This window comes from Homarus americanus, unplaced genomic scaffold, assembly GCF_018991925.1.
Source record: "Homarus americanus isolate GMGI-L3 unplaced genomic scaffold, GMGI_Hamer_2.0 scaffold53344, whole genome shotgun sequence".
Taxonomy (NCBI): domain Eukaryota; kingdom Metazoa; phylum Arthropoda; class Malacostraca; order Decapoda; family Nephropidae; genus Homarus; species Homarus americanus.
The window spans coordinates 6,429-31,515 of record NW_024745566.1 but is presented as its reverse complement, the minus strand read 5'-3'; the positions used below and the strand labels follow the sequence as shown (position 1 = coordinate 31,515).

Genomic DNA, 25,087 nt, shown 5'->3' with positions numbered 1-25,087 from the left:
AGGGAGGGAGGAGAGGAGGGGGAGGAGGAGGAGGGGAAGAGGAAGAGGGAGGAGGGAGGGAAGAGAGGGAAGGAGGAGAGGGGAAGAGAGGAAGAGGGAGGAGGAGGAGGAAGAGAGGGAAGGAGGAGGAGGGAGAAGGAGGAGAGGGGGAGGGAGGAAGAGGGAAGGAGGAGGGAGGGGGAGGAGGAAGAGGGTGAGGAGGGAGGAAGAGGGGAGAGAGAGGGAGGAGGAGGGAGGAGGAGGAGGGAAGGAGGAGGAAGGAGAGGTGAGGGAGGAGAAAGAGATGGAGGAGGAGGGAGGAGGGAGGGAAGAGGGGAAGGACGAGGAGGAGAGGGAGGAGGGAAGAGGGGAGGAGGAGGAAGAGGAGAGGGAGGAGGAGGAGGGAGGAGGAGGGGGAGGAAGGTGAGGAGGAGGAGAGGGAGAGGAAGAGGGAAGAGGAGGGAAGAGAATGAGGAGAGGGAAGGGAAGAGTGAGGAGGGAGGAGGGAGGAGGAGAGGGGAGGAGGGGGAGGAGGAGGGGAGGAAGAGGAGAGGGAAGAGGAAGAGTGAGGAGAAGGAGAGGGGAAGAGGGAGGGGAGGGGAGGAGGAGGGAAGAGGAGGAGGGAGAGAGGGAGGAGGGGAAGAGGAAGAGTGAGGAAGAGGGGGAGAGGGGAGAGGAAGAGTGAGGGGGAGGAGGGAAGAGGAAGAGTGAGGAGGAGGAAGGAGGGTGGAGAAGGAGTGTTGGGAGGCAGGGTCGTTGGAGTCGTAGGGAGGAGTTTGAAGGTTACTGGAGGTGTGTAGAGGTTACTGGATAATTGAGGGTCTGGAGGCCTTGGAGGGTTCTGGATGCCTGGAGGGGTCTGGAGGCCTTGAGGGTCTGGAGGTCTTTGGAGGGGTCTGGAGGCCTTTGGAGGGTCTGGAGGTCTTTGGAGGGGCTGGAGGCTGGAGGGGTCTGGAGTCTTTGGAGGGGTCTGGAGGTCTTTGGAGGGGTCTGGAGGTCTTTGGAGGGGTGGAGGTCTTGAGGGTCTGGAGGCCTTTGGAGGGGTCTGGAGGCATTTGGAGGGGTCTGAGGCCTTTGAGGCTCGGAGGCCTTTGGAAGGGTTCCTGAGGCCTTGGAGGAGTGTTGAGGTCACTAGACGTAGTTGGAGGTCGTTGAGGTAGAATTAATGTTCTTGATAATTATTATTGTAATCAGCACCACAAAGGTTCTTCCTTCCCCCTTTCCTTATTCTTCCTCCTCTCCTCCTCCTCCACCCTCTCATCTTCCTCTTCTCCTCCCTCCTCCTCCACCACCCCTCTTTTCTTCCTCTCCTCCACCCACCTCTTCCTCTCCTCCTCCTCCACCCTCTCATCTTCCTCCCCCTCCCCTCCCCACCCCTCTTTCCCTCCTCCACCCATCTCTTCCTCTCCTCCTCCTCCACCCTCTCATCTTCCTCATCTCCTCCTCCCACCTCTCATCTTCTCTTCTCCTCCTCCTCCACCACCCTCTTTTCTTCCTCTCCTCCACCCACCCCTCTTCCTCTCCTCCTCCTCCACCCTCTCATCTTCCTCTTCTCCTCCTCCTCCTCCACCACCCTTTTCTTCCTCTCCTCCACCCACCTCCTCTCCTCCTCCTCCACCCTCTCATCTTCCTTCTCCTCCTCCTCCACCACCCTTTTCTTCCTCTCCTCCACCCACCCTCTCTTCCTCCTCCTCCTCCCAGGCCAGAGGTGAGGCAGCCTCCACTCTTTAATTTATGGAGATGGAGGTTTATCATTACGAGAAAACTACACCTGGAGCACTACACCTGGCACTACACCAGAGCACTCACTGAGCACCACACCTGAGCACTACACCTGAGCCCTACACCTGAGTACTACACCTGAGCACTACACCTGGAGCACTACACCTGGAGCACTACACCTGGAGCACTACACCAGGAGCACTACACCTGAGCACTACACCTGGAGCACTACACCTGAGCACTACACCTGAGCACTACACCTGAGCAGTACACCTGGAGCACTACACCTGGAGCACCACACCTGAGCACTACACCTGGAGCAGTACACCCGGAGCACCACCCGAGCACCACACCTGAGCCCTACACCTGGAGTACCACACCTGGAGCCCCACACCTGGAGCACCACACATGGGAGCACCACACCTGGAGCCCTACACCTGGAGCCCTACACCTGAGCAATTCCACCTGGAGCATTCCACCTGAGCACTACACCTGAGCCCCACATCTGAGCCCTACATCTGGAGCACTACACCTGGCTGCACACCTGAGCACTACACCTGAGCACTACACCTAGCTGCACACTCTGGAGCACTACACCTGGAGCACACATGACACCACACCTGGAGCACCACACCTGGAGCCCTACACCTGAGCACACCTGGAGCACTACATCTGGAGCACTACACATGGGAGCACTACACCTGGAGCCCTACACCTGAGCACTACACATTGGAGCCCCACACCTGAGCACTACACCTGGAGCCCCACACCTGAGCACTACACATTGGAGCCCTACACCTGGAGCACTACACCTGAGCACTACACCTGAGCACTACACACATTGGAGCCCCACACCTGGAGCCCTACACCTGAGCACTACACCTGGAGCCCTACACCTGGGAGCACCACACATTGGAGCCCCACACCTGGAGCACCACACCTGGAGCCCCACACCTGAGGCACACCTGGCCCCACACCTGGAGCACTACACCTGGAGCACTACACCCAGAGCCCTACATCTGGAGCACTACACCTGAGCACTACACCCTGGAGCTGTACACCTGGAGCACTACACCTGGAGCCCCACACCTGAGCCGTACACCTGGGAGCACCACACCTGAGCACTACACCTGTAGCCCCACACCTGAGCACTACACCTGAAGCACTCAAACCTGGAGCCCTACACCTGGAGCACTACACCTGAGCACTACACATTGGAGCCCCACACCTGAGCACACCTGAGCACTACACCTGAGCACTACACATGGGAGCACTACACCTGAGCCCTACACCTGGAGCACTACACCTGGAGCACTACACCTGAGCCCCACCTGGAACACCACACCTGGAGCCCTACACCTGGAGCACTACACCTGGGGCCCTACACCTGGAACACAGCACCTGGAGCCCTACACCTGGAGACTACACCTGGAGCACTACACCTGGAGCCAATTAGCGTCCATCATACCCGCATACAAGTGGATTCTAGCAAACCATCGTGTTACTTAATACTTACAAACACAACCGACTACTTATACCATGTACAGTCACGCGCCATAGTGCACCCTCTACCCCTACTGCTGACTCGATGGAAGTCGTAGCCTCGGCTTAATACCGAACGCCTCACCCACCCCTCGTTCAGTGGTACAATGTGGTAACTCGAAGCTTCGTTGATTGTACGAATAACAGTTCATGATGTAATATTTGAGAGAATATATGCATGATACAGGTTTTTTTAGTAACTTCACAACACTATATTTACCATCACTATACTTAACATCACTATACCAGAGGGATCGTTCGGTTTGCAGCCCTGACTACGACTTCCTCGAGCCAGTAGTAGCGGTAGAGGGTGCGTCAAAACTATGGCGTCAGTCTACTTATACCAAATACACTTTATAAAGACATCACTTAAGAGGTGTATTAAATTTACTTACAAATGGGTTACTTAAACCTGACATGTAATTACTTATACGTAAATATGGCCCCAGTTATAAAATTACTTACAAAAGTTATAAGTAAGGAAAGTTTACTTACAAATACCGAGGAGGAATAAACTTATCATTAATTACTAGATAAAAGTTCACCTACAGAGGTATAAAGTAAAGGGTATTAACTTAAAAACACAAATACTGTACTTACAAAGGTTTAAAGTAAGGGTCATATACTTACAAAAGTGTACTAATGGAAGTGTAAAGTATGGTCATATACTTACAAGTGAACTTAAGGGTAGTGTAAAGGGGTCATATACTTACAAAGTGTACTTAGGGTAGTGTAGTAATCATATACTTACAAAAGTGTACTTAGGGTCAAATATACTTACAAAAGTGTACTTATGGGTAGTGTAAAGTATGGTCATATACTTACAAAAGTGCACTTAAGGGTAGTGTAAAGTAGGGTCATATACTCTACAAAAGTGTACTTAAGGGTAGTGGAAGTATGGGTCATATACTTACAAAAGTGTACTTAGGGTCATATACTTACAAAAGTGCACTTAAGGGTAGTGTAAAGTATGGTCATAACTTACAAAAGTGCACTTAAGGGTAGTGTAGTAAGGGTCATATACTTACAAAAGTGCACTTAAGGGTAGTGGTCCACTGTCCAGACCAGCGAGTAAAAGGATTTACCTGGAAGAGAAAATAATAATTACTAGAAGGGAGGATTAGGAGGAGGAGGAGGAGGAAGAGGAGGACGGAGAGGAGGAGGAAGAATAGAAGAAGAGACAGGAGGGAAGAGTAAGAAGAAGGAGGAAGAGGAGGAGGAAGAGGAGGAGGAAGAAGAGGGGGAAGAGGAGGAGGACGGAGAGGAGGAAGAGTAGGAAGAAGAGGAGCAGGAGGAAGAGTAAGAAGGGAGGAAGAAGAGGAGGAGGAAGAAGAGGAGGAGGAAGAGGAGAAGGAGGGGGAGCAAAAGGAGGAGGAGGAGGAGGAGAAGGAAGAAAAAAGAGGAAGAGGAAGAAGAAACGAAGACAAGAAAAAACTAATAAAAACCAAGAGACAAAAACAAACAAATAAAAAGAATAACAAAACAAGAACAAGAAACAAAAGAAAACAAACACACGAGAGAGAGAGAGAGAGAGAGAGAGAGAGAGAGAGAGAGAGAGAGAGAGAGAGAGAGAGAGAGAGAGGAAAACAAAGAACAGACGACTAACGAAACAAAGAAACAAATAAATGAAAATAAAGGAAGAGGAAAGGAAAGAGGGTGATAACTGAGGGAATAGGAGAGACAGATAAACCAGAGATGAAAGAGAAAGGGAGATATTGATGAGGGAATCAAAGGGAGGAAGATTGAGAGAGGAGGAGAGAGAGAGAGAGACTCACGTTACCACTAACAATATAATAACACAAATACCCCAATAAATAAATGAATGTGTCTTACAATATCAATCACGCAATCACTATAATATATTCTCGAAAAAAAAATCACCCACCTTAAATACTTTGTGTACAGATCTAACCTAACCTAACCTGGAACTAACCTGACCTATAACCTGACCTGACCTGACCTGACCTATAACCTGACCTGACCCTCATAACCTGAACTGACCTATAACCCATAACCTGACCTGACCTGACCTTCAACTTTTACAAATTCCTAAAGTCACTTCTTTAAGAACTTGATTTTTTGGATTTAAATTTGACGAGCCAAAGTTTGTGTCGAAAAAGTGTAAATATTTTTTGTATTTTGGTGATGAAAAAATATATAGTTTTAAATAGTTACTGTGTGTGTGTGTGTGTGTGTGTGTGTGTGTGTGTGTGTGTGTGTGTGTGTGTGTGTGTTGTGTGTGTGTGTGTGTGTGTGTGTGTGTGTGTGTGTGTGTGTGTGTGTTCTGTGTGTGTGTGTGTGTGTGTGTGTGTGTGTGATGGAATAACTTACCTGGATGCACCTGTTATTATTATTATTTATTTTCAATTCTCTCATTTCTCATCATTATTTTATTCCCTCTTATTAAATCTTTCTATTCTTCACACCTTCCTCTGTCTCTTTTATCCTCCTTCTCCAACCTCTTATTTTCTTATGCCCTTCATTCCCTCTTTATCTCTCCCTCCCATTCTTCTCTTATCGTTTCCTATTCCTTTACTTGGCTTTTTCTACTGATTACGATGGGTTCCCCTATTAATAATAATAATACCGAACCAACCTAACCTAGCATGTGTTAACTGCCAGCATCCTAGCACAAAACCCCAGCATCGCGTCCTAGCTGTCAAGAGTACGGACCCTTGCTCAGGGCGTGCTAGCCAGGAGGTCACCCGGGATCATAGCAAGAGTACGTCCCAGCATCGTCGCCAGCAGAGTACATTCACCAGCAGCCCAGCAGAGTATATTCCCAGCAGAGTACGGCCCCAGCAGAGTACGCCCCCAGCAGTCCCAGTGAGGACCCCAGCAGAGCACGGCCCCAGCAGAGTACAGTCCCCAGCAGAGTACAGCCCCAGCAGAGTACAGTCCCCAGCAGAGTACAGTCCCCAAGCGGCCCGAGCAGAGTACAGTCCCCAGCAGAGTACAGTCCCCAGCAGAGTACAGTCCCCAGCAGAGTACAGTCCCCAGCAGAGTACAGTCCCCAGCAGAGTACAGTCCCAAACAAGAAGCAGAAAGACATGTTATTGTTGTGAGTATGATGCCATGATGTGTCCCCAGTACAGTGTCACGAGGACGTTACCAGACAGTGCCGAGGACGTTACCAGTACAGTGCCACGAGGACGTTACCAGCACAGTGCCACGAGGACGTTACTAGCACAGTGCCACGAGGACCTTACCAGCACAGTGCCACGAGGACGTTACCAGTACAGTGCCACGAGGACGTTACCAGCACAGTGCCACGAGGACCTACCAGCACAGCCACGAGGACGTTACCAGCACAGTGCCACGAGGACGTTACCACAGTGCCACGAGGACGTTACTAGCACAGTGCCACGAGGACGTTACCAGCACAGTGCCACGAGGACGTTACCAGCACAGTGCCACGAGGACGTTACCAGTACAGTGCCACGAGGACGTTACCAGTACAGTGCCACGAGGACGTTACTACACAGTGCCACGAGGACGTTACCAGTACAGTGCCACGAGGACGTTACCAGTCCAGTGCCACGAGGACGTTACCAGTACAGTGCCACGAGGACGTTACTAGCACAGTGCCACGAGGACGTTACAGCACAGTGCCACGAGGACGCTTACCAGCACAGTGCCACGAGGACGTTACCAGTACAGTGCCACGAGGACGTTACAGTACAGTGCCACGAGGATGCCACGTACAGTGCCACGAGGACGTTACCAGCACAGTGCCACGAGGACGTTACCAGCAGCCATGAGGACGTTACCAGTAGTGCCACGAGGACGTTACCAGTACAGTGCCACGAGGACGTTACCAGTAGTGCCACGAGGACGCTGCCAGCACAGTGCCACGAGGACGTTACCAGTACAGTGCCACGAGGACGTTACAGCACAGTGCCACGAGGACATTACCAGCACAGTGCCACGAGGACGTTACCAGTACAGTGCCACGAGGACGTTACTAGCACAGTTCCACGAGGACGTTACCAGTACAGTGCCACGAGGACGTTACTAGCATGCCACAGGACGTTACCAGCACAGTGCCACGAGGACGTTACCAGCACAGTGCCACGAGGACGTCACCAGTACAGTGCCACGAGGACGTTACCAGTACAGTGCCACGAGGATTAAGTACAGTGCCACGAGGACGTTAAGCACAGTGCCACGAGGACGTTACCAGTACACTGCCGAGTACAGCCCAGTGCCACGAGGATACCAGTACAGTGCCACGAGGACGTTACCAGTACAGTGCCACGAGGACGTGCAACAGTATGCTGCCCGAGGACGTTACCAGCACAGTGCCACGAGGACGTTACCAGTACAGTGCCACGAGGACGTTACGCAGAAAGCCGCCGAGGACGTTACCAGCACAGTGCCACGAGGACGTTACCAGTACAGTGCCACGAGGACGATTACAGCACAGTGCCACGAGGACGTTACTAGCACAGTGCCACGAGGACGATAAGTACAGTGCCACGAGGACGTTACCAGTACAGTGCCACGAGGACGTTACCAGTACAGTGCCACGAGGACGTCAAAGCATTAGCACAGTGCCACGAGGACGTTACCAGTACAGTGCCACGAGGACGTTACCAGCAGTGCCACGAGGACGTTGACAGCGTACAGTAACGAGGACGTTACCAGCACAGTGCCACGAGGACGCTAGCAGCAGTGCCACGAGGACGTTCCAGCACAGTGCCACGAGGACGTTACCAGTACAGTGCCACGAGGACGTTACCAGTACAGTGCCACACGAGGACGTTACCAGCACAGTGCCACGAGGACGTTACCAGCACAGTGCCACGAGCGTTACCAGCACGGTGCCACGAGGACGTTACAGCACAGTGCCACGAGGACGAAGACAGTACAGCAGCCACGAGGACGTTACCAGTACAGTGCCACGAGGACGTTACCAGCACAGTGCCACGAGGACGTTACCAGTACAGTGTCACGAGGACGTTACTTAGCACAGTGCGTCACGAGGACGTTACCAGTACAGTGTCACGAGGACGTTACAGCACAGTGTCACGAGGACGTTACCAGTACAGTGTCACGAGGACGTTACCAGCACAGTGCCACGAGGACGTTACCAGCAGTACAGTGCCACGAGGACGTACCAGCACAGTGCCACGAGGACGTTACCAGTACCGAGGACGCTGGCACAGTACCACGAGTACCTTACCAGTACAGTGCCACGAGGACGTTACTAGCACAGTGCCACGAGGACCTTACCAGTACAGTGCCACGAGGACGACATAGCACAGTGCCACGAGACATTACCAGTACAGTGCCACGAGGACGCCAGTACAGTGCCACGAGGACGTTACCAGCAGTGCCACGAGCGTTACCAGCATAGTGCCACGAGGACGCACAGCACAGCGCCACGAGGACGTTACCAGTACACGCCACGAGGACGCTACAGCACAGTGCCACGAGGACCTTCACAGCACAGTGCCACGAGGACGTTACCAGCACAGTGCCAAGGACGTTACAGTACAGTGCCACGAGGACCTTACCAGTACAGTGCCACGAGGACGCCACCAGCACAGTGCCACGAGGACGTTACAGGTACAGTACCACGAGGACCTTACCAGTACAGTGCCACGAGGACGACAGCACACCACGAGGATTACCAGCACGCGTGCCACGAGGAATTAATGCGCATGGTGCCACGAGGACGTTACCAGTACAGTCGAGGACGTTACCAGCAGTGCCACGAGGATTCACCAGTACAGTGCCACGAGGACATTACAGTACAGTGCCACGAGGACGCTACCAGCACAGTGCCACGAGACGCATTGCACAGATGCCACGAGGACCGTACGTGCCACGAGGACTTTACCAGTGCCGAGGATGTGTACAGTGCCACGAGGACGCTAGGCACAGTACCACGAGGAATTACCAGCGGCCACGAGGACGTTACATTAGCACAGTGCCGAGGGACAGTACAGTGCCAACGAGGATCAGCTGTTCGAGACGTTACGCACAGTGCCACGAGGACTGCTACAGTGCCAACGAGGACGCTACAGGTAACAGCACCACGAGGATCTCGACGGCGGTAGCGCCACGAGGACGTTACCAGCACAGTGCCACGAGGACGATACGCAGCAAAGTACCACGAGATCCACAGTGCCACGCACAGCCAACCAGGACGATACCACAGTGCCACGACGATACCAGCCAGTGCCACCGATACCAGCACAGCCACGAGGACGCATACAGTGCCACGAGACGCCGGCAAAGACCACGAGGACGTTACCAGCACAGTGCCACGAGGACGCCACTGGTACTGTGCACCACGATCTGAAACAGTGCCACGAAGGCTACCCCTGTACAGTGCCACGAGCCGGCACGGTAGGAACCATGTGGGGCTTGGTCGCGGAGGAGGAGGAGGAGGAGGAGGAGGGTTGAGTGCGGCGGCAACCGGCAGACACGACGCGATCAATAGCGTGTACTGGACCAACTCCACGCCACGCCTCTGAGTTATACCCGCCGCCCAATGTCTCTCACACACACGCCCGCTCGCCCTCACGCCCATAACGTCTCCCATCAGGCCTCACTATAAACCCCATCATCTTGAAAATTTAGTTTTTTGTGTAGGCGTGAGGCGTGATGGCGGAGGTGAGGGATCTCAACAGCATCCCTGAGCACGGCCATGATGCCTCACCAGGACGGGTGAGGGGTGAGGGGTGAAGCCAGTTCTTGTCTTACCTTGCTGGAAGGAGGAGGGGTGGTGGTGGAGCAGCAGTGTAGAGATGGTGGGCGGGGGAGGCTGCAGAGCCGCCGTCAATACAGACAACACCACCACTAACTAACACACCCTACACCTAGGGAGAGGCACAAACTCACACTTGAACAACACCTACAACCTGTCGTGTATCACAACCTGAGTCAGCTTCCACAACTCTTGAATACAACCTTGTCTCGCCTCTGTACACCGACAACAACCTTGTTGAGCACGCGCTGTGGCGCCCGCTGCCCCTGCTGCTGCTTTGGTGAAGGGCGGCACTGTTGAGGGTGGAACTGGTGGAGGGCGGCACTAGTGGAGGCGGCACTAGTGGAAGGTGGCACAGGTGGAGGGCATGCCATGGGTGGCACTGGTGGAAGTGCACGGGTGGCACAGGTGGAGGCACTGGTGGAGGGTGGCACTGGTGGAGGGCACTAGTGACGGCGGCACTAGTGGAAGGTGGGTGGAGGGGCACTGTTGGAGGGTGGCACTGGTGGAGGCGGCACTAGGGAAGGTGGCACAGGTGGAGGGCGCACTGTTGGAGGGTGGCACTGGTGGAGGGCGGCACTAGTGGAGGCAGCACTAGTGGAAGGTGGCACAGGTGGAGGGCAGCACTGTTGGAGGGTACTGGTGGAGGGCGCACTAGGAAGGTGGCACAGGTGGAGGAGCACAGCTGGAGGGTGGCACTGGTGGAGGCAGCACTGATGGAGGCGAGCACTGGTGGAGGTGCACGTGGAGGGCGGCACTAGTGGAAGGTAAGGCGGTGAGGCACAGCTGGAGGGCACTGATGAAGGGCACCTGCTGAAGGGTGGAACTGGTGGAGGCAGCACTAGTGGAAGGTGCACAGGTGGAGGTGGCATTGCTGGGAGGCGGCACTGGAAGGTGGCACAGGTGGAGGGCGGCACAGCTGGAGGGTGGCACTGATGGAGGCGGTACTGTTGAAGGGTGGCACTGGTGGAGGGCGCACTGGTGGAGGGTGGCACTGGTGGAGGGCGGCACTAGTGGAAGGTGGCACAGGAGTGGGCGGCACAGCTGGAGGGTGGTGCACTGATGGGAGAGCACTGTTGAAGGTGGCACTGGTGGAGGGGCACTAGTGGAAGGTGGCACAGGTGGAGGGTGGCATTGCTAGAGGGGCGGCACTGGTGGAAGGTGGCACAGGTGGAGGGCGGCACAGCTGGAGGGCGGCACTGGTGGAGGGCGGCACTGTTGAAGGGTGGCACTGATGGAGGGTGGCACTGATGGAGGGTGGCACTGGTGGAGGGTGGCACTGATGGAGGGTGGCACTGATGGAGGGCTGCACTGATGGAGGGTGCACTGGTGGAGGGCACTGATGGAGGGGTGGCACTGGTGGAGGTGGCACTGATGGAGGGCATGGTGGAGGTGGCAATGATGGAGGGTGGTACTAATGGGGGTGGCACTGGTGGAGGGCTGCACTGATGGAGGGTGGCACTGGTGGAAGGTGGCACTGGTGGAGGTGGCACTGATGGAGGGTGGCACTGATGGAGAGTGGCAAATGGTGGAAGGTGCACTGGTGGAGGGCTGCACTGATGGAGGGTGGCACTGGTGGAAGGTGGCACTGGGGAGGGTGGCACTGGTGAGGGGTGGCACTGATGGAGGGTGGCACTGGTGGGGTGGCACTGGTGGAGGTTGGCACTGGTGGAGGTGGCACTGATGAGGGGTGGCACTGATGGAGGGTGGCACTGATGGAAGGTGGCACTGATGGAGGGTGGCACTGGTAGGTGGCACTGATGGAGGCTGCACTGATGGAGGTGCACTGGTGGAAGGTGGCACTGGTGGAGGGTGGCACTGGTGGAGGGTGGCAATTGATGGAGGGTGGCACTGATGGAGGTGGCACTGTGGAGGGCTGCACGCACAGAGGTGGCACTGGTGGTGGCACTGGTGGAGGTGGCACTGGGGGAGGGGGCACTGGTGGTGGCACTGGTGGAGGGCGGCACTGATGGAGGGTGGCACTGGTGGGAGGGGCTGCACTGATGGAAGGTGGCACTGGTGGGAGGGTGGCACTGATGGAGGGCGGCACTGATGGAGGGCGGGCACTGGTGGAAGGTGGCACTGGTGGAGGGCGGCACTGGTGGAGGCACTGGTGAGGGGTGGCACTAGTGAATGGCACTGGTGAGGGCGGCACTGATGGAGGGTGGCACTGGTGGAGGGCGGCAATGATGGAAGGTGGCACTGGTGGAGGGCTGCACTGAGGGTGGCACTGGGAAGGTGGTGACTGGTGGAGGGCGCACTGGTGGGAGGGCGGCACTGGTGGAAGGGCACTGGTGGAGGTGGCACTGGTGGAGGTGGCAGGATGAGGGCGCACGGTGGAGTGTCGCAATGATGAGGGCGGCACTGACGGAGGGTGGCACTGGTGGAGGGGCGGCACTGATGGAAGGTGGCACGGCGGAGGGATGCACTGATGGAGGGTGCACTGGTGGAAGGTGGCACTGGTGGAGTGGCGCACTGGTGATGGGCACTGGTGGAAGGTGGCACCTGGTGAGGGTGGCACTGGTGGAGGGTGGCACTGATGGAGGGCGGCACTGGTGGAGGGCTGCACTATGGAGGGTGGCACTGGTAGGGCAGTAATTGAGAGGTGGCACTGGTGGAGGGCACACGATGGAAGGTGGCACTGGTGGAGGGTGGCACTGATGGAGGGCGCACTGGTGAGGGGCACTGGTGAAGGTGGCACTGGTGGAGGGCGGCACTGGTGAGTGGGTGGCACTGGTGGAGGGCGGGTACCCAGGGTGGCACTGTGGCGGCACCTGATGGAGGGTGGCACTGGTGGAGGGCTGCACCTGATGGAAGGCGGCACTGGTGGAGGGCTGCACTGGTGGAGGGCGGCACTGATGAAGGTGGCACTGGTGGAGGCGGCACTGCATGGAAGGTGGCACTGGTGGAAGCGGCACCGATGGAAGGTGGCACTGGTGGAGGCTTCACCGATGGAGGGTGGCACTGGGAGTGGCGGCACTGGTGAGGGCGGCAACTGGTGAAGGTGGCACTGGTGAGGGTGGCACTGGTGGAGGTGGCACTGATGGAGGGCGGCACTGGTGGAGGGCTGCACCGGATGGAGGCACTGGTGGAGGGCGGCACCGATGGAAGGTACCTGTGGAGGCTGCACTGGATGGAGGGTTGCACGGGCAGGCACTGGTGGAGGCCGCACCGAAGTGGAGGCGCGGCACTGGTAGCGTGGCACCGCGGAGGGCGGCACTGGTGGAGCGGCACCGGTGAAGGTGGCACTGGCTGAGTGGAGCGGCACAGGAGGCGGCACTGGGGAAGGTGTAACTGGTGGAGGTGGCACCGGTGGAAGTGGCACTGGTGGAGGTTGCAACCACTGAAGGGCAACGGTGGAGGCGGCACTGATGGAGGCGGCACCGGGAGAGGCCGCACCATGAGGGGTGGCACTGGTGGAAGGTGGCACTGGTGGAGGGCCACCTGACGGAGGGCGGCACTGGTGGAGGGCGGCACTGGTGGAGGGGCGTGGAGGGCGGCACGGAGGGCGGCACCACGTGGAGTGGCGGCAAACGGTGAAAAATGCACCATGGAGGGTGGCACAGGTGGCACTGGTGAAGGTGGCACTGGTGGAGGGCTGCAACTGATGGAGGCGGCACCGGTGGAAGGTGGCACTGGTGAGGGCAGCACTGAGGGCAACCGGTGGAGGCGTCACTGGATGGAGGGCGGCACTGGTGGGGAAGCACTGGTGGAACCCGGCACTGGAGGAGGGGCCGGTGGAGGCGTAACCGAAGGCGGCACCGATGAAGCGGCACTTCAAAGAGGCACCTGATGGAAGGTGGCACAGGGAGGTCACCGATGGAGGGCGGCACCTGCGGAAAGCGCACTGGTGGAGGCCACCGATGAGGTGGCACTGGCGGAGGGCTGCACTGGTGGGCGGCACCAGCTGAGGCATGCACTGGTGGAGGCGGCACTGAGGAGGGGTGACACTGTGAGGCTGCAACTGGTGAGGGCGGCACTGGTGAGTGTGGCACTGGTGAGGCGCACTGGTGGAGGGCGCACTGGCGGAAGGTGACACTGGTTGAGGCTGCACTGGTGGAAGCGCGGCACTGGAAGCGCGGCACTGGTGGAGGCCGGCACCGGTGGAGGCACTGATGGAGGGTGGAACTGATGAGGGTGGCACTGTGAGGGCTGCAATGGTGAGGGCGGCACCGGTGGAAGGTGGCACGGTGGAGGCGGCACTGTGGAGGTGGCAACTGGCGGAGGGCGGCACTGGTGGAGGCACTCAAAGGTGAAGCCAGGGCACTGGTGAGTGGCGCACCGGTGAGGGCAGGCACTGTGGAGGCGGCACTGGAGGGCACACAGGCAATGGGAGGGGGCACTGGCGGGAAGGTGCGCACTGGTGGAGGCCGCACTGCGTGAGGCAGCACTGGTGGAGGCTGGGCGGAGGCGCACTGGTGAGGGGCAAGTCCGGTGAAGGTGGCAACTGGTGGAGGGCGGCACTGGTGAAGGTGCGCACTGGTGGAGGGCGGCACTGGTGAAGGCACAAGGCACTGGTGGAGGCGGCACTGGTGGAGGCGGCACGGATGAGGGCGGCACGCGAGCGCACTGGTGGAGCGGCACTGGTGGAGTGGCGGCACTGGTGGAAGCGTGCACTGTGGAGGGCGCACTGATGAGGGCGGCGCTGATGAGGGTGGCAACTGATGAGGGCACCGGTGGAGGCGGCACTAGTGGAGGGCGGCACCGATGGAAAAGCGGCACCGATGGAGAAGGGCACAATGGAGGGTTGGCACTGGTGGAGGCAGCACCTGTGAGGGCGGCACCGATGGAGGGTGGCACTGGTGAAGGCGGCACTTGTGAGAGGGCGGCACTGGATGAGGCACCGATGATGGCACTGGGGCAAGCGGCACTGGTGGAGGCTGCACTGATGGAGGTGGCACTGCAGCGGGGTGGCACTGTGAGTGCGCACTGATGGAGGTGGCACTGGTGGAGGCGGCACCGATGGAGGGATGCACTGATGGAGGGTGCACCAGTGGAGGGCGGCAACTGGTGAAGGCGGCACCGATGTAGGGCGGCACTGATGGAGTGGTGGCACCTGACGGAGGGCGGCACTGTGGGAAGTGCAGCACTGAAAATGCAAATTGATGGAGGGTGCACTGGGGAAGTGGCACTGGTGGAGGCTGCACCGATGGAGGCGGCACCGGGGAAGTGGCACTGGTGGAAGGTTGCACTGATGGAAAGTGGCACTGGGGAAGCGGCACTGGGGAAGGCGGGCACTGGTGGAGGGCTGCACTGATGGAGGGTGGCAATTAGCGGAGGGCGGCACTGTGAAGTGGCACTGAAGTGGAGTGGCTGCACTGATGGAGGGCACTGGTGAAGGTGGCACGGGTGAGTCGCACTGATGAGGCACCTGGGGAAGCGTGGCGCTCTGGTGGAGGGGCTGCACTGATGGAGGTGGCACCTGTGAAGGTGGCACTGGTGGAGGCCAAATTGATGGAGGCGGTGGAGGGCGGCATCTGATGGGAGGCGGTACTGGGGCGCGGTAATTGATGGAGGCGTTCGGGTAAAGGTGTACTGGTGGAGTGGCGGTACTGATGGAGGGTGGGCACTGGGGAGGTGGCACTGGTGGAGGGCTGCACTGGCGGAGGTGGCACTAGTGCGCAATTGATGGAGTGCGCTACTGGTGGAGGGCGGCACTGGTAGCGTAGTAGCGCTCGATGGATGGCGGCACTGGTGGCACTGGTGGAGGGCGCACTTACTTTTTGCGGTGGCATTGGGGGGGGCGCGGCACTGTGAGGTCACTGATGGAGGGTGGTACCTAGTGGAGGGCGCACTGATGGAGTGGGTGCAACCTGCAAAACTGGTGAAGGGCACTGGTGAAGGCACCGACGGAAAAGGGCACCAGCGGAGGGCGGCACTGGGGAAGGTGGCACTGGTGAAGGCAGCACTGGTAGCGGCGCACTGATGGAGGTGGCACAGTTGAGGGCGCACTGGTGGAAAATTGGCACTGATTGAGGGCGGCACTGGTGGAAGGTGGCACTGGTGGACGGCACTGATGGGAGGGTAGCACTGGGAAGGTGGCACTGGTGGAGGCTGCACTGATGGAGGGTGGCACTAGTGGAGGGCGGCACTGATGAGGGGTGGCACTGGGAAAGTGCAACAAGTGAAAAACGGCAACAAGTAAGGCGGAACTGATGGAGGTGGCACTAAAGTGGAGGGCGGCACTGGGAAGGTGGCACTAGTGGAGGCTGCACTGATGGAGGTAGCACTGGTGGAAAGGTGGCACCGGTGGAGGCTGCACTGATGGAGGTGGCACTGGGAAGGCACGGTGGAGGCCGCACTGATGGAGGGCGGCACTGGGGAAGGTGGCACTGGTGGAGGGCACCTGATAGGGGTAAACAGCTGGAGTAGGCAGCACTGGTGAAGCGGCCTCATGGAGGGCAGCACTGCTAAGGGCAGCACTGATGGAGGGCGGCACTGGTGAATGGGCAACTGATGGAGGGCGCACTGATGGAGGGTGTAATGATTGAATATCAGACCAAAAGCTTACAGCCCAAAATTACATCACACACAAAGCAGTACGTACAGACAGACCGCGTGGTACCTAACACATCAGGCCTGACACACCGCAGGTCAAGACCTAACCCTGCCTAAATTTGCGTAACCCTACGATATAACTGTAAGAGAAAACACACCTGGCACCCACCCGCGGCAATAATTACAAAGCACTACTGTCCTGCGACATACCCTCACCTGGGCAAACAACCCTGGACCAGACCTGACGGGACAAGCGACCCACCAATGCCAGCACTGCCACCCGGCTCTCAACAGGGGATGGAGCCTCACCAGAGTCTGATAACGGCAGGCCAGCACCACGCCCTGTCCCGCCCATCAAAGAATCCGTCACTAAAGGCAACGAGAACAACGTAAGAACATAAGAAAGCGGGATACTGCAGGAGGCTGACTGGCCATATACAGATCTTTCACACCATCCCAACACTCCATGTGCTTTCAGTCTTGAAGCTCCCTAACCCCCGATCCTACTATAGCACTCGGTAGCCTATTCCACATATCCACAACTCTACTACCAAAACCAGTGTCGCCTATCCTTCTCTGAATCAATTTATCTAACGGCGCTTCATTTGTCTAGTTATTCGTTGCCACGGGAGCTCAAAACATCTTCCATTTTACCCTTGTTTCACTTCTTACCCACTTTGCACACCTCATCATATTCCCTAACTCTACGCCTCTAATGAATGTAAGCTCAAGCTTTTCAGTCTTCATATGGAGGCTGTTTCAATATTATGGATCATTTTGTCATTCTTTGCAATTCCGCGCCACCCGCGTCCACTTATGCAATGGCGACACCCGGTGAACTGGAATCAGCATAATCCTGCTGTGTACCGCCCTGGTCGCCAGGTGTTTCTGGCGATAACGTCAGCAGTTCCGGTGACGATATGGAACCCAAGAATCCGGTTTGTTTGCCGCGAACGCTAATATTACTGTTTCGGTTGCTCGTCGTCGCTAACAAATTACACCCAGATCTTTCACAAACTGAGTTTCTATCTGTGTTAATCTAGTTTATACTTAACGTTTGTATTCGTCTTCCATCTGTAATAATTCATTGACGGTATTAAAATTCATTTGCTGCCTTACTGACTACGCGGCAGTATTCAGATCTCGGAAGGTGTCTGTTACTGTCTGGAATGACGCCTGGCTTTGCATTATTCAAATTTATTTTAATGGGCTTAGTTATGTCAACAAGATTGTTAATATAACAAAATGTTGGGGGAAATTTCATCAGTAATTTCAGTCTGGACTTTTAAATTCATTTTGACTTTTGTTTTACCAGTTACCTAATCTATTTTAATACTGATCTTAATTTATTCCATGCTTCTACCTTCCTTATCAACAATAATCTCATGAGGGACTCTATCGAATGCTTCACTGAATCTAAATAAATTATATCATATGACTTATTCGCCATCTTTACCGCCCAAATACTTCTGGCGCGTACCTGGTGGCGGCTGCCAGCCCTGGGTGAAACTCCGTGCTGAGAAGAAATTTAAATTAAGTTGAATTGCTCTAAGGTGGCTTTGATTTTGCAGCAACACTGGTTCAGCACCGCCTATGACGATGTGGAGACTAATGGGGAGGCAATTTGATGCGCTGACTTATCACTTTTCGGAAAAATCGGAACTACATTTGCAGTCGCTTCCTGGCACTCCAGGCCCGACTCTAATGACTTATTAAATAAAACGCTAATGGATTACCAATCTCTACATTCTTTTAATATTCTGCATGGCACCTCGCCTGAATCTGCGCTGACGGCGAGGCTCAGCTGTTAACTACTTTTAAGCGCCATCGCTATTTTTAGCAATATTGATGACCACCAGAATACCGTCGTTATGACAATCTTATAACCCGAACCGGTGCAGTTTTTCATTTGGTAATACGGACAAAATGACTATTTTAACGCATACATTTCTAACTCATCATCAGCCATTCCTGTCAAGTTTTAAGGGGACCTTATTGTATCTCTAACCTTTGATTTCGAGCAAGCAGTTGATAAAGCTTTTGGGGGTTATTTTATTCGCTTGCTACCTTGATTTGGCAATTTTATTTCCTACTTGTTTTTTAATTGTCTTGTTAGGTTCCATAGTAAATCAAGTAAGTGATTTTCGCCTTTCTTAACTTCTATACCTTTTCCTACATCTGTTCATTATTCAATCATTTTGCTGGTTCCAGATCGCATCTGAATTTTCTTTTGTGGGATGTAATTATTTTCGGCATTATTGATTGGTTCAACAAACTGTCCACAAAGCAGCCGCTAACCAACTGGGTTCAAGCCGGATGTGCCTGGAGGTGTGGGGACACCTTTGGACCTAGGTCATCTTTTGTCTTTGCTACCGCGAATTAGCTCTTCCTAAAATCTGGACTGGCGCCGAATTTCCTGGCTATCCATATTATGTTAAATATATGGCTGCGATCACTGTTTCAGTTCGTTCTTAATCTCTAAATATCTTTATTAGATTTTCATTATTACTGAGAACCTGAGATATTATTTTAGTGGCGAGGCGAATTGATATAAAAACTATCTTGTACTACTTCTAGAAAATCTTCGCATTCATTATCGCTGCTGATTTCAATCCATGCCCGAAAGTGCTGAAATCGCCGTAATCCATCTGGCCGCCTAATTCAACGCATAACAGTAAGTGCTGGCCGTGCAGTGATCTCGATCAACGATCGACTCAGCGGAAATGCCCATTCTTAATTGTGCTGGCGTCGAACATATCAGTCTATCAGCACCAGGTAATGAATTCCCCATTAATTCCCCGCGCAATTGAAATAAAGCTAAATAAGTAGTTGTGTTTTATATACTATACTTGTAATTGAGCCTGGTTAATATAGTTTCTCACACCTCGAGACACGCTACCAAACTTCCTGTCTTTTACATCTCCTACTATAAATATTCTACCAGTATAAGTAATACCCTTCTGGTGAGTCTTGTCACACAGCGGCACTGGTGAGAAGGCGGTACTCTGGTGAAGGTGGCACTGGTGGAGGGCACTGGTGGAGGGCGCGAATCTTGAAGGGGTGGCACTGGTGGAGGGCGGCACTGGTGAGTGGCACCAGTGAGGCGGCACTGGTGAAGGTGGCACTGGTGAGGGCGGCACTGGTGGAGGCGCACTGGTGAGGGCGGCAAATTGGTGAAGGGTGGCACTGTGAGGCGGTAACAGTGGAGGGCGAGCACTGGGTGAGGGCGGCACTGGTGGAGGGCGGCACTGGAGGGCGGCACTGAAAGGGCACTGGTGAGGGGCGGCAATTGGTGAAGGTGGTACTGTGGAGGGCGGCACTGGTGGAGGTGGCACTGGTGAAGGTGGTAACTGGTGAGTGGGCGTACCGAAGTGAAGGGTGGCACTGTGAAGGTACTGGTGAGGGCGGCACTGTGAAGTGCGGCACTGGTGATGGGGTGGCACTGGTGAAGGTGGCACCTGGTGAAGGCGCACTGTGAAGGGTGGCACTGGTGAAGGGTGGCACTGGGAAGGGTGGCACTGGTGAAGGGTGGCACTGGTGAAGGTGCGCACTACGGAGGGCGGCACTGGTGAAGGGTGGCACTGGTGAAGGGTGGCACTGGTGAAGAGGCGGCACTGGTGGCGGTGGCGTACTGGTGAAGGGCGAATACCCATGGAGGGCGGCACCTGGTGGGTGGCACTTGTGAAGGTGGCAATTGTGGAGTGCACTTGATGGAGGGGCACTGTGGAAGGGTGGTGAATGGTGGTGGTACCTGTGGAGGGTGGTAACTGGTAAGGTGGCACTGGTGGAAGGCTGCACTGGAGGGTGATGAGCGCACCTAGTGAGTGCGAAGCAGCGGAAGGTGGCTGTGGTACTAAAAGGGGCACCGGGGGGCGGCACCAGCAAGTGCACCTTGAAGGGCACCTAGCGCAAAGGCACTGGTGAGGCAACCTGTGAGTGTCACGGTTAGCGCACTGGTGGAAGGGCGGCACTGGTGAAGTGCCACTGGTGGAAGGTGGTAACTGTGGAAAGGGCCACTGGTGAAGGTGGGTAACCTGGTGGCTGGCACTGGCGGAGAGGCTGCACTGGTGGCACGGTGGAGGCGTAACAAGTAAGGCACGCTTAGTGGGGCACCAGGAGGGGTGGCACTGGTGGAAGGCGGCACTGGTGAAGGTGGCACTGTGGAGGGGTGGTAACTGGTGGAGGGCCTGGCACAGCAGTGAAGGGTGGGCACCGCGAGGTGGTAATTGGCAAAGGCAAAGCGCACGGCAAGGCACGGGTAAGGCACTGGGAAGGCACCTGGGCGGCACATGGTGGTGGCACATGCAAGGGTGGTCACTGGTGAGGGCGCAAGACTTGTGAAGGGTATAACTGGGCGTGAAGGCACTGGTGAAGGGCGCACTGGTGAAGGTGGCACCAGGAGGTGGCACTGGTGAAGGGCGCACGGTGAAGGTGCACTGGTGAAGGGTGGCACCGGTGAAGGCGGCACTGGTGAAGGGTGGCACTGGTGAAGGTGGCACTGTGGAAGGGCACGGCACTGGTGAAGTGCGGCACTGGTGAAGGGTGGCACTGGTGAGGCACCGGTAGCGTGGCACTGTGAAGGCACCGGCGTGAAGGGCGGCACTGCGAAGGGTGGCACTGGCGGGAGGTGGCACTGGTGAAGGTGGCACTGGTGAAGGGTGCAGAACTTAAGGGTGGCACTGAGTGAGGCACTGGTGAAGGCGGCAACTGGTGGAGGTGGCACTGGTGAGGGTGGCACTGGTGAAGGGTACCTGGTGAAGGGCACTGGTGAAGGGTGGCACTGGTAAGGGTGGTACTGGTGGAGTGGGCAATGGTAAAGGCGCACTGGTGTATGGGGTGGTACCTGTGGAGGGCGGCACTGGTGAAGGGCACTGGTGGAGGGCGCACTGGTGAAGGTGGCACTGGTGAAGGTGGCACTGGTGAAGGGTGGCACTGTGAGGGTGTACCTGGCAAGGGGCGGCACGTGAGGGTGGCACTGGTGGAGGTGCACTGGTAGCGGTCGTACGAAAGAGTGGCAACGGTGGAGGGTGGCACTGGTGAAGGGTGTCGGTGAAGTGCGGCACTGGTGAAGGGGTGGCACTGGTGAAGGCGGCACGAAGTGCGCACTGGTGAAGGTGGGCACTGGGAAGGTGGTACTGGTGGAGGGCGGCACTGGTGAAGGGTGGCACTGGTGAAGGGGTGGCACTGGTGAATGGCACTGTGAAGTGGCAACAGTGAAGGGTGGTACTGGGCGGAGGAGCACCTGAAGGGCGGCACTGGTGGGCGTGGCACTGGTGAAAGGGCGGCACTTGTGAAGGGTGGCACTGGTGGAGGGCACTGGGTAAAGGGCACCGAGTGGTGGAATGCAGGGCGGCACTGGTGAAGGGTGGCACTCAGCAGCGCGTACTGGTGAAGGGTGGTACCTGTGAGGTACCCAGTAGCGTCGCACTGGTGAGGCGGCACCCGGTAGCGGGTGAAGGTGAAGTACCTGGTGGAGGGCGGTACTGGTGAAGATGCACCGGTGAGGTGGTACTGGTGAGGGTGGCACTGGTGAAGGGCGGCACTGGTGAAGGCACTGGCAATATACTGGTGAGGGTAGGAACGGTGAAGAGCGGCACTGGTGAAGGGTGGCACTGGCAACTGGAGGCACTATGAGGTGGCACAGTTAAGCACCAGTGGAGGCACCTGATGAAGGGCGTGGCACTGGTGGAGGGGTACCGGCAATGGATGGTACTGGTGAAGGGTGGCACCATGGAAGGGCGCACTGGTGGAAGGAACGGTGGCGTGGGCACTGGTGAGGCGGCACTGGTGAAGGTGGTACCTGGTGAAGGAGGTACCCTGCGGAGAGAATTTGGTGAAGGCACCTGGTGAAGGGTGGCACTGGTGGAAGGGTACTGGTGAAGGCGCACTGGTGGAGGGTGAAACTGGTGGGAGGGCGGCACCGTGGAGGGCGGCACCGGTAGCGGCACAGTGAGGGCGGTACTGGTGAAGGGTGGTGTGGTGAGGCACTGGTGGCATGGCACTGGTGAAGGGATGGAACGGTGGAGGGCGGCACTGGTGGAGGTACCAGTGAGGGCGGCACTGACAGTGCTAGGCGGAAGGGTGGCACTGGTGAAGGAGTGGAGGCACTGGTGAAGGGGTGGCAATTGGGTGGCGGCACTGGCGAAGGTACTTGGTGGAGGTGGCACTGGTGGAGGGCGGCACTGTGGTGAGTGGGAAGTGGCACTGGTGAAGGGTGGCACTGGTGGAGTGGGCACTGGTGAGGCACCAGTGGAGGGTACTGGTGGAGGTGGAACCGGTGGAGGGTGGCACTGGAAGGGTGGCACTGGTGGAGGGCACGGCGAGGCACTAAGAAGGCACTGGTGAAGGCAAGCACTGGGTGGGCCAAGTACAGTGGATGGTACTGGCAGAGGTGGTAACCTGGGTGTGGCACTGGTGGAGGGCAGCACTGGGGCGGAGGAACTAGTGGGCGGTGTAACGGAGGAGTGGCGAACTGGGTGAAGGATGTTCGGTGGAGGCGGCACTGGTAAAGTGGCAACTGGCGGAAGGGAAGTACTGGTGGAGAGGCTGCAGGAGGCACCGCGATGGCAAGTACCGGTAGGTGGTAATTGGTGAAGGCTACTGGTGAAGTGGCGGCACTGGTGGAGGGTGGCACTGGTGGAGGGCGGCACTGGTGGATGGGTGGCACTGGTGGAGGGGAGCACTGGTGAAGGGTGGCACCGGTTTAGGATGGCACTGGTGAAGGGCACCTGCACGGTGGAGGTGGCACGTAAGGCACTGGTGAAGGGCACGGGCGGAGGGTGAGTGGAGGCACGGTGGAGGCACTGGGCGAGGGCACCGGCGAAGGGGTGGCACTGTGAGGCGGCACTGGTGAAGGTGGCACTGGTGAAGCGTGGCACTGGTGAAGAGTGGCACTGGGGTGAGGCACTGGGTGAAGGGGTGGTACTGGAAGAGGCGGCACTGGTGAGGGTGGCACTGCTGAGGGTGCGTGAAGTGGGTACTGGTGAAGGCGGCACCGGCGGAGGGAAGGTACTGGTGGAGGGTGGGTACTGGTGAAGGCACCGGAGGCACAATGGTGCACCAAGAAGGCACTGGTGGAAGGCGGCACTGGTGAAGTGGAACTGGTGAAGGGGTGGTACTGGTGAGGTAACCGGCGGTAAGGCACTGGTGAAGGCTGGTACATGGAGGTACTGGTGAAGGGGTGCCACTGGTGAAAGGTGGCACGGTGAGGGCAAGCACTGTAGTAGCGGTAGTGAGGGCGGCACAATTTGGTGGAGTGCGGCACCAGTAAAGGCACCGTGAAGGTTGATAATGGGAGGAGGTACGGTGAGGAGTACTGGTGAAGGGCGCAAGAATTGAAGAGGTGGTACTGGTGAAGGCGGTACTGGTGGAGGCGGTACTGGTGAAGGGTGTGGGTACTGGTGAAGGGCACTGGTGGAGGTGGCACTGGTGAGGCACTGGTGAGGGGTGGTACTGGTGAGGGTAGGCAACTGGTGAAGGCGCACTGGTGGAGGGGCAACGTGAAGGTGGCACTGGTGAAGGAGGTGCACTGGTGAAGGTGGCACTGGTGAAGGGCGTACCGCGGAGGGTGGTACTGGGCGGAGGCACTGGTGTGGAGGGGCAGTACTGGTGGAGTGCACTGGTGAAGGCACTGGTGAAGGGCACTGGTGGAGGCGGCACCTGGTGAAGTGGGTGGTGGCAAGGCAACTGGTGAAGGGTGAAGCACTGGTGAGGGCGGCACAGATGGAGATGGCACTGGTGGAGGCACGCTGGAAGGCGGGAACTGGTGAAGGGCACTGGCTGGGGTGGTACCTGAAGTGAAGGGCGGCACTGGTGGAGGGTGGCACTGGTGGCACCGGTGAAGGGGCGCACTGGTGAAGGGGTGGCATGGTGGAGGGTGGCACTGCAGGAAGGGCACCGGGGCGGGCGCACTGGCGGAAGGGTGGCACTGGTGAAGGCACTGGCGAAGTGCGGCACAAGCGCGGCACTGGTGAAGGGTGGCACTGGTGAGGTGGTACTGGTGGAGGCACCTGGCAACTGGTGAAGGGCGGCAATGGTGAAGGGTGCACTGGTGAAGGGTGGAAGCGGCACTGGTAGGGTGCACTGGTGAAGGTGGCACTGGTGGAGGGCGGCACTGGTGAAGGGTGTAGGGGTACTTGTGAAGGGGTGCACTGGTGAAAGGCACTGGTGGAGGGTGGTACGAGTAGGTGGCACTGGTGGAGGCACCGGTGAGGGTGGCACTGGTGGGAGGGTGGCACTGGTGAAGGGTGAACTGGTGATGGTGGCACTGGTGGAGGTGGCACTGGTGAAGGGTGGCACTGGTGGATGGCACTGGTGAAGGTGGCACTGGTGAAGGGGGCACTGGAAGTGGCTGGGCGGCACTGGTGGGGATGGCACTGGTAGGGGGGTACTGTGGAGTGGGCGCACTGGTGAAGGGTGGCACTGGTGAAGGGTGGTACTGGTGAAGGGCGGCACTGGTGGTGGCACTGGTGGAGTGGTGTACTGGTGAGGGCAAGACACTGGTGAAGGGTGGCACTGGTGAAGGGTGGTACTGGTGAAGGGCGCACCGGTAGGGTGGCACTGGTGGAGGTGGCACTGGTGAAGGTGGCACTGGTGAAAGGGCGGCACTGGTGAAGGTGGCACTGGTGA

The 25,087-nt window shown here is 57.1% G+C and overlaps 1 protein-coding gene across 1 annotated transcript; it reads right to left on the bottom strand.

Moving 5' to 3' along the window:
- Window positions 1-782: 782 nt before the first annotated feature.
- On the bottom strand, window positions 783-24,572 carry LOC121878713 (mucin-5AC-like; the record flags this gene model as incomplete). The annotated part of the gene is made up of 14 exons (XM_042385062.1): window positions 783-1,082; window positions 9,089-9,575; window positions 10,096-10,343; window positions 13,077-13,405; window positions 13,511-14,178; window positions 14,442-15,883; window positions 16,209-16,429; window positions 16,676-16,828; window positions 19,416-19,612; window positions 20,326-21,254; window positions 21,862-22,460; window positions 22,611-23,005; window positions 23,159-23,895; window positions 24,019-24,572. Coding segments are annotated over 14 exons (7,259 nt in total), but the record flags the coding sequence as incomplete, so codon positions are not given.
- Window positions 24,573-25,087: the final 515 nt, after the last annotated feature.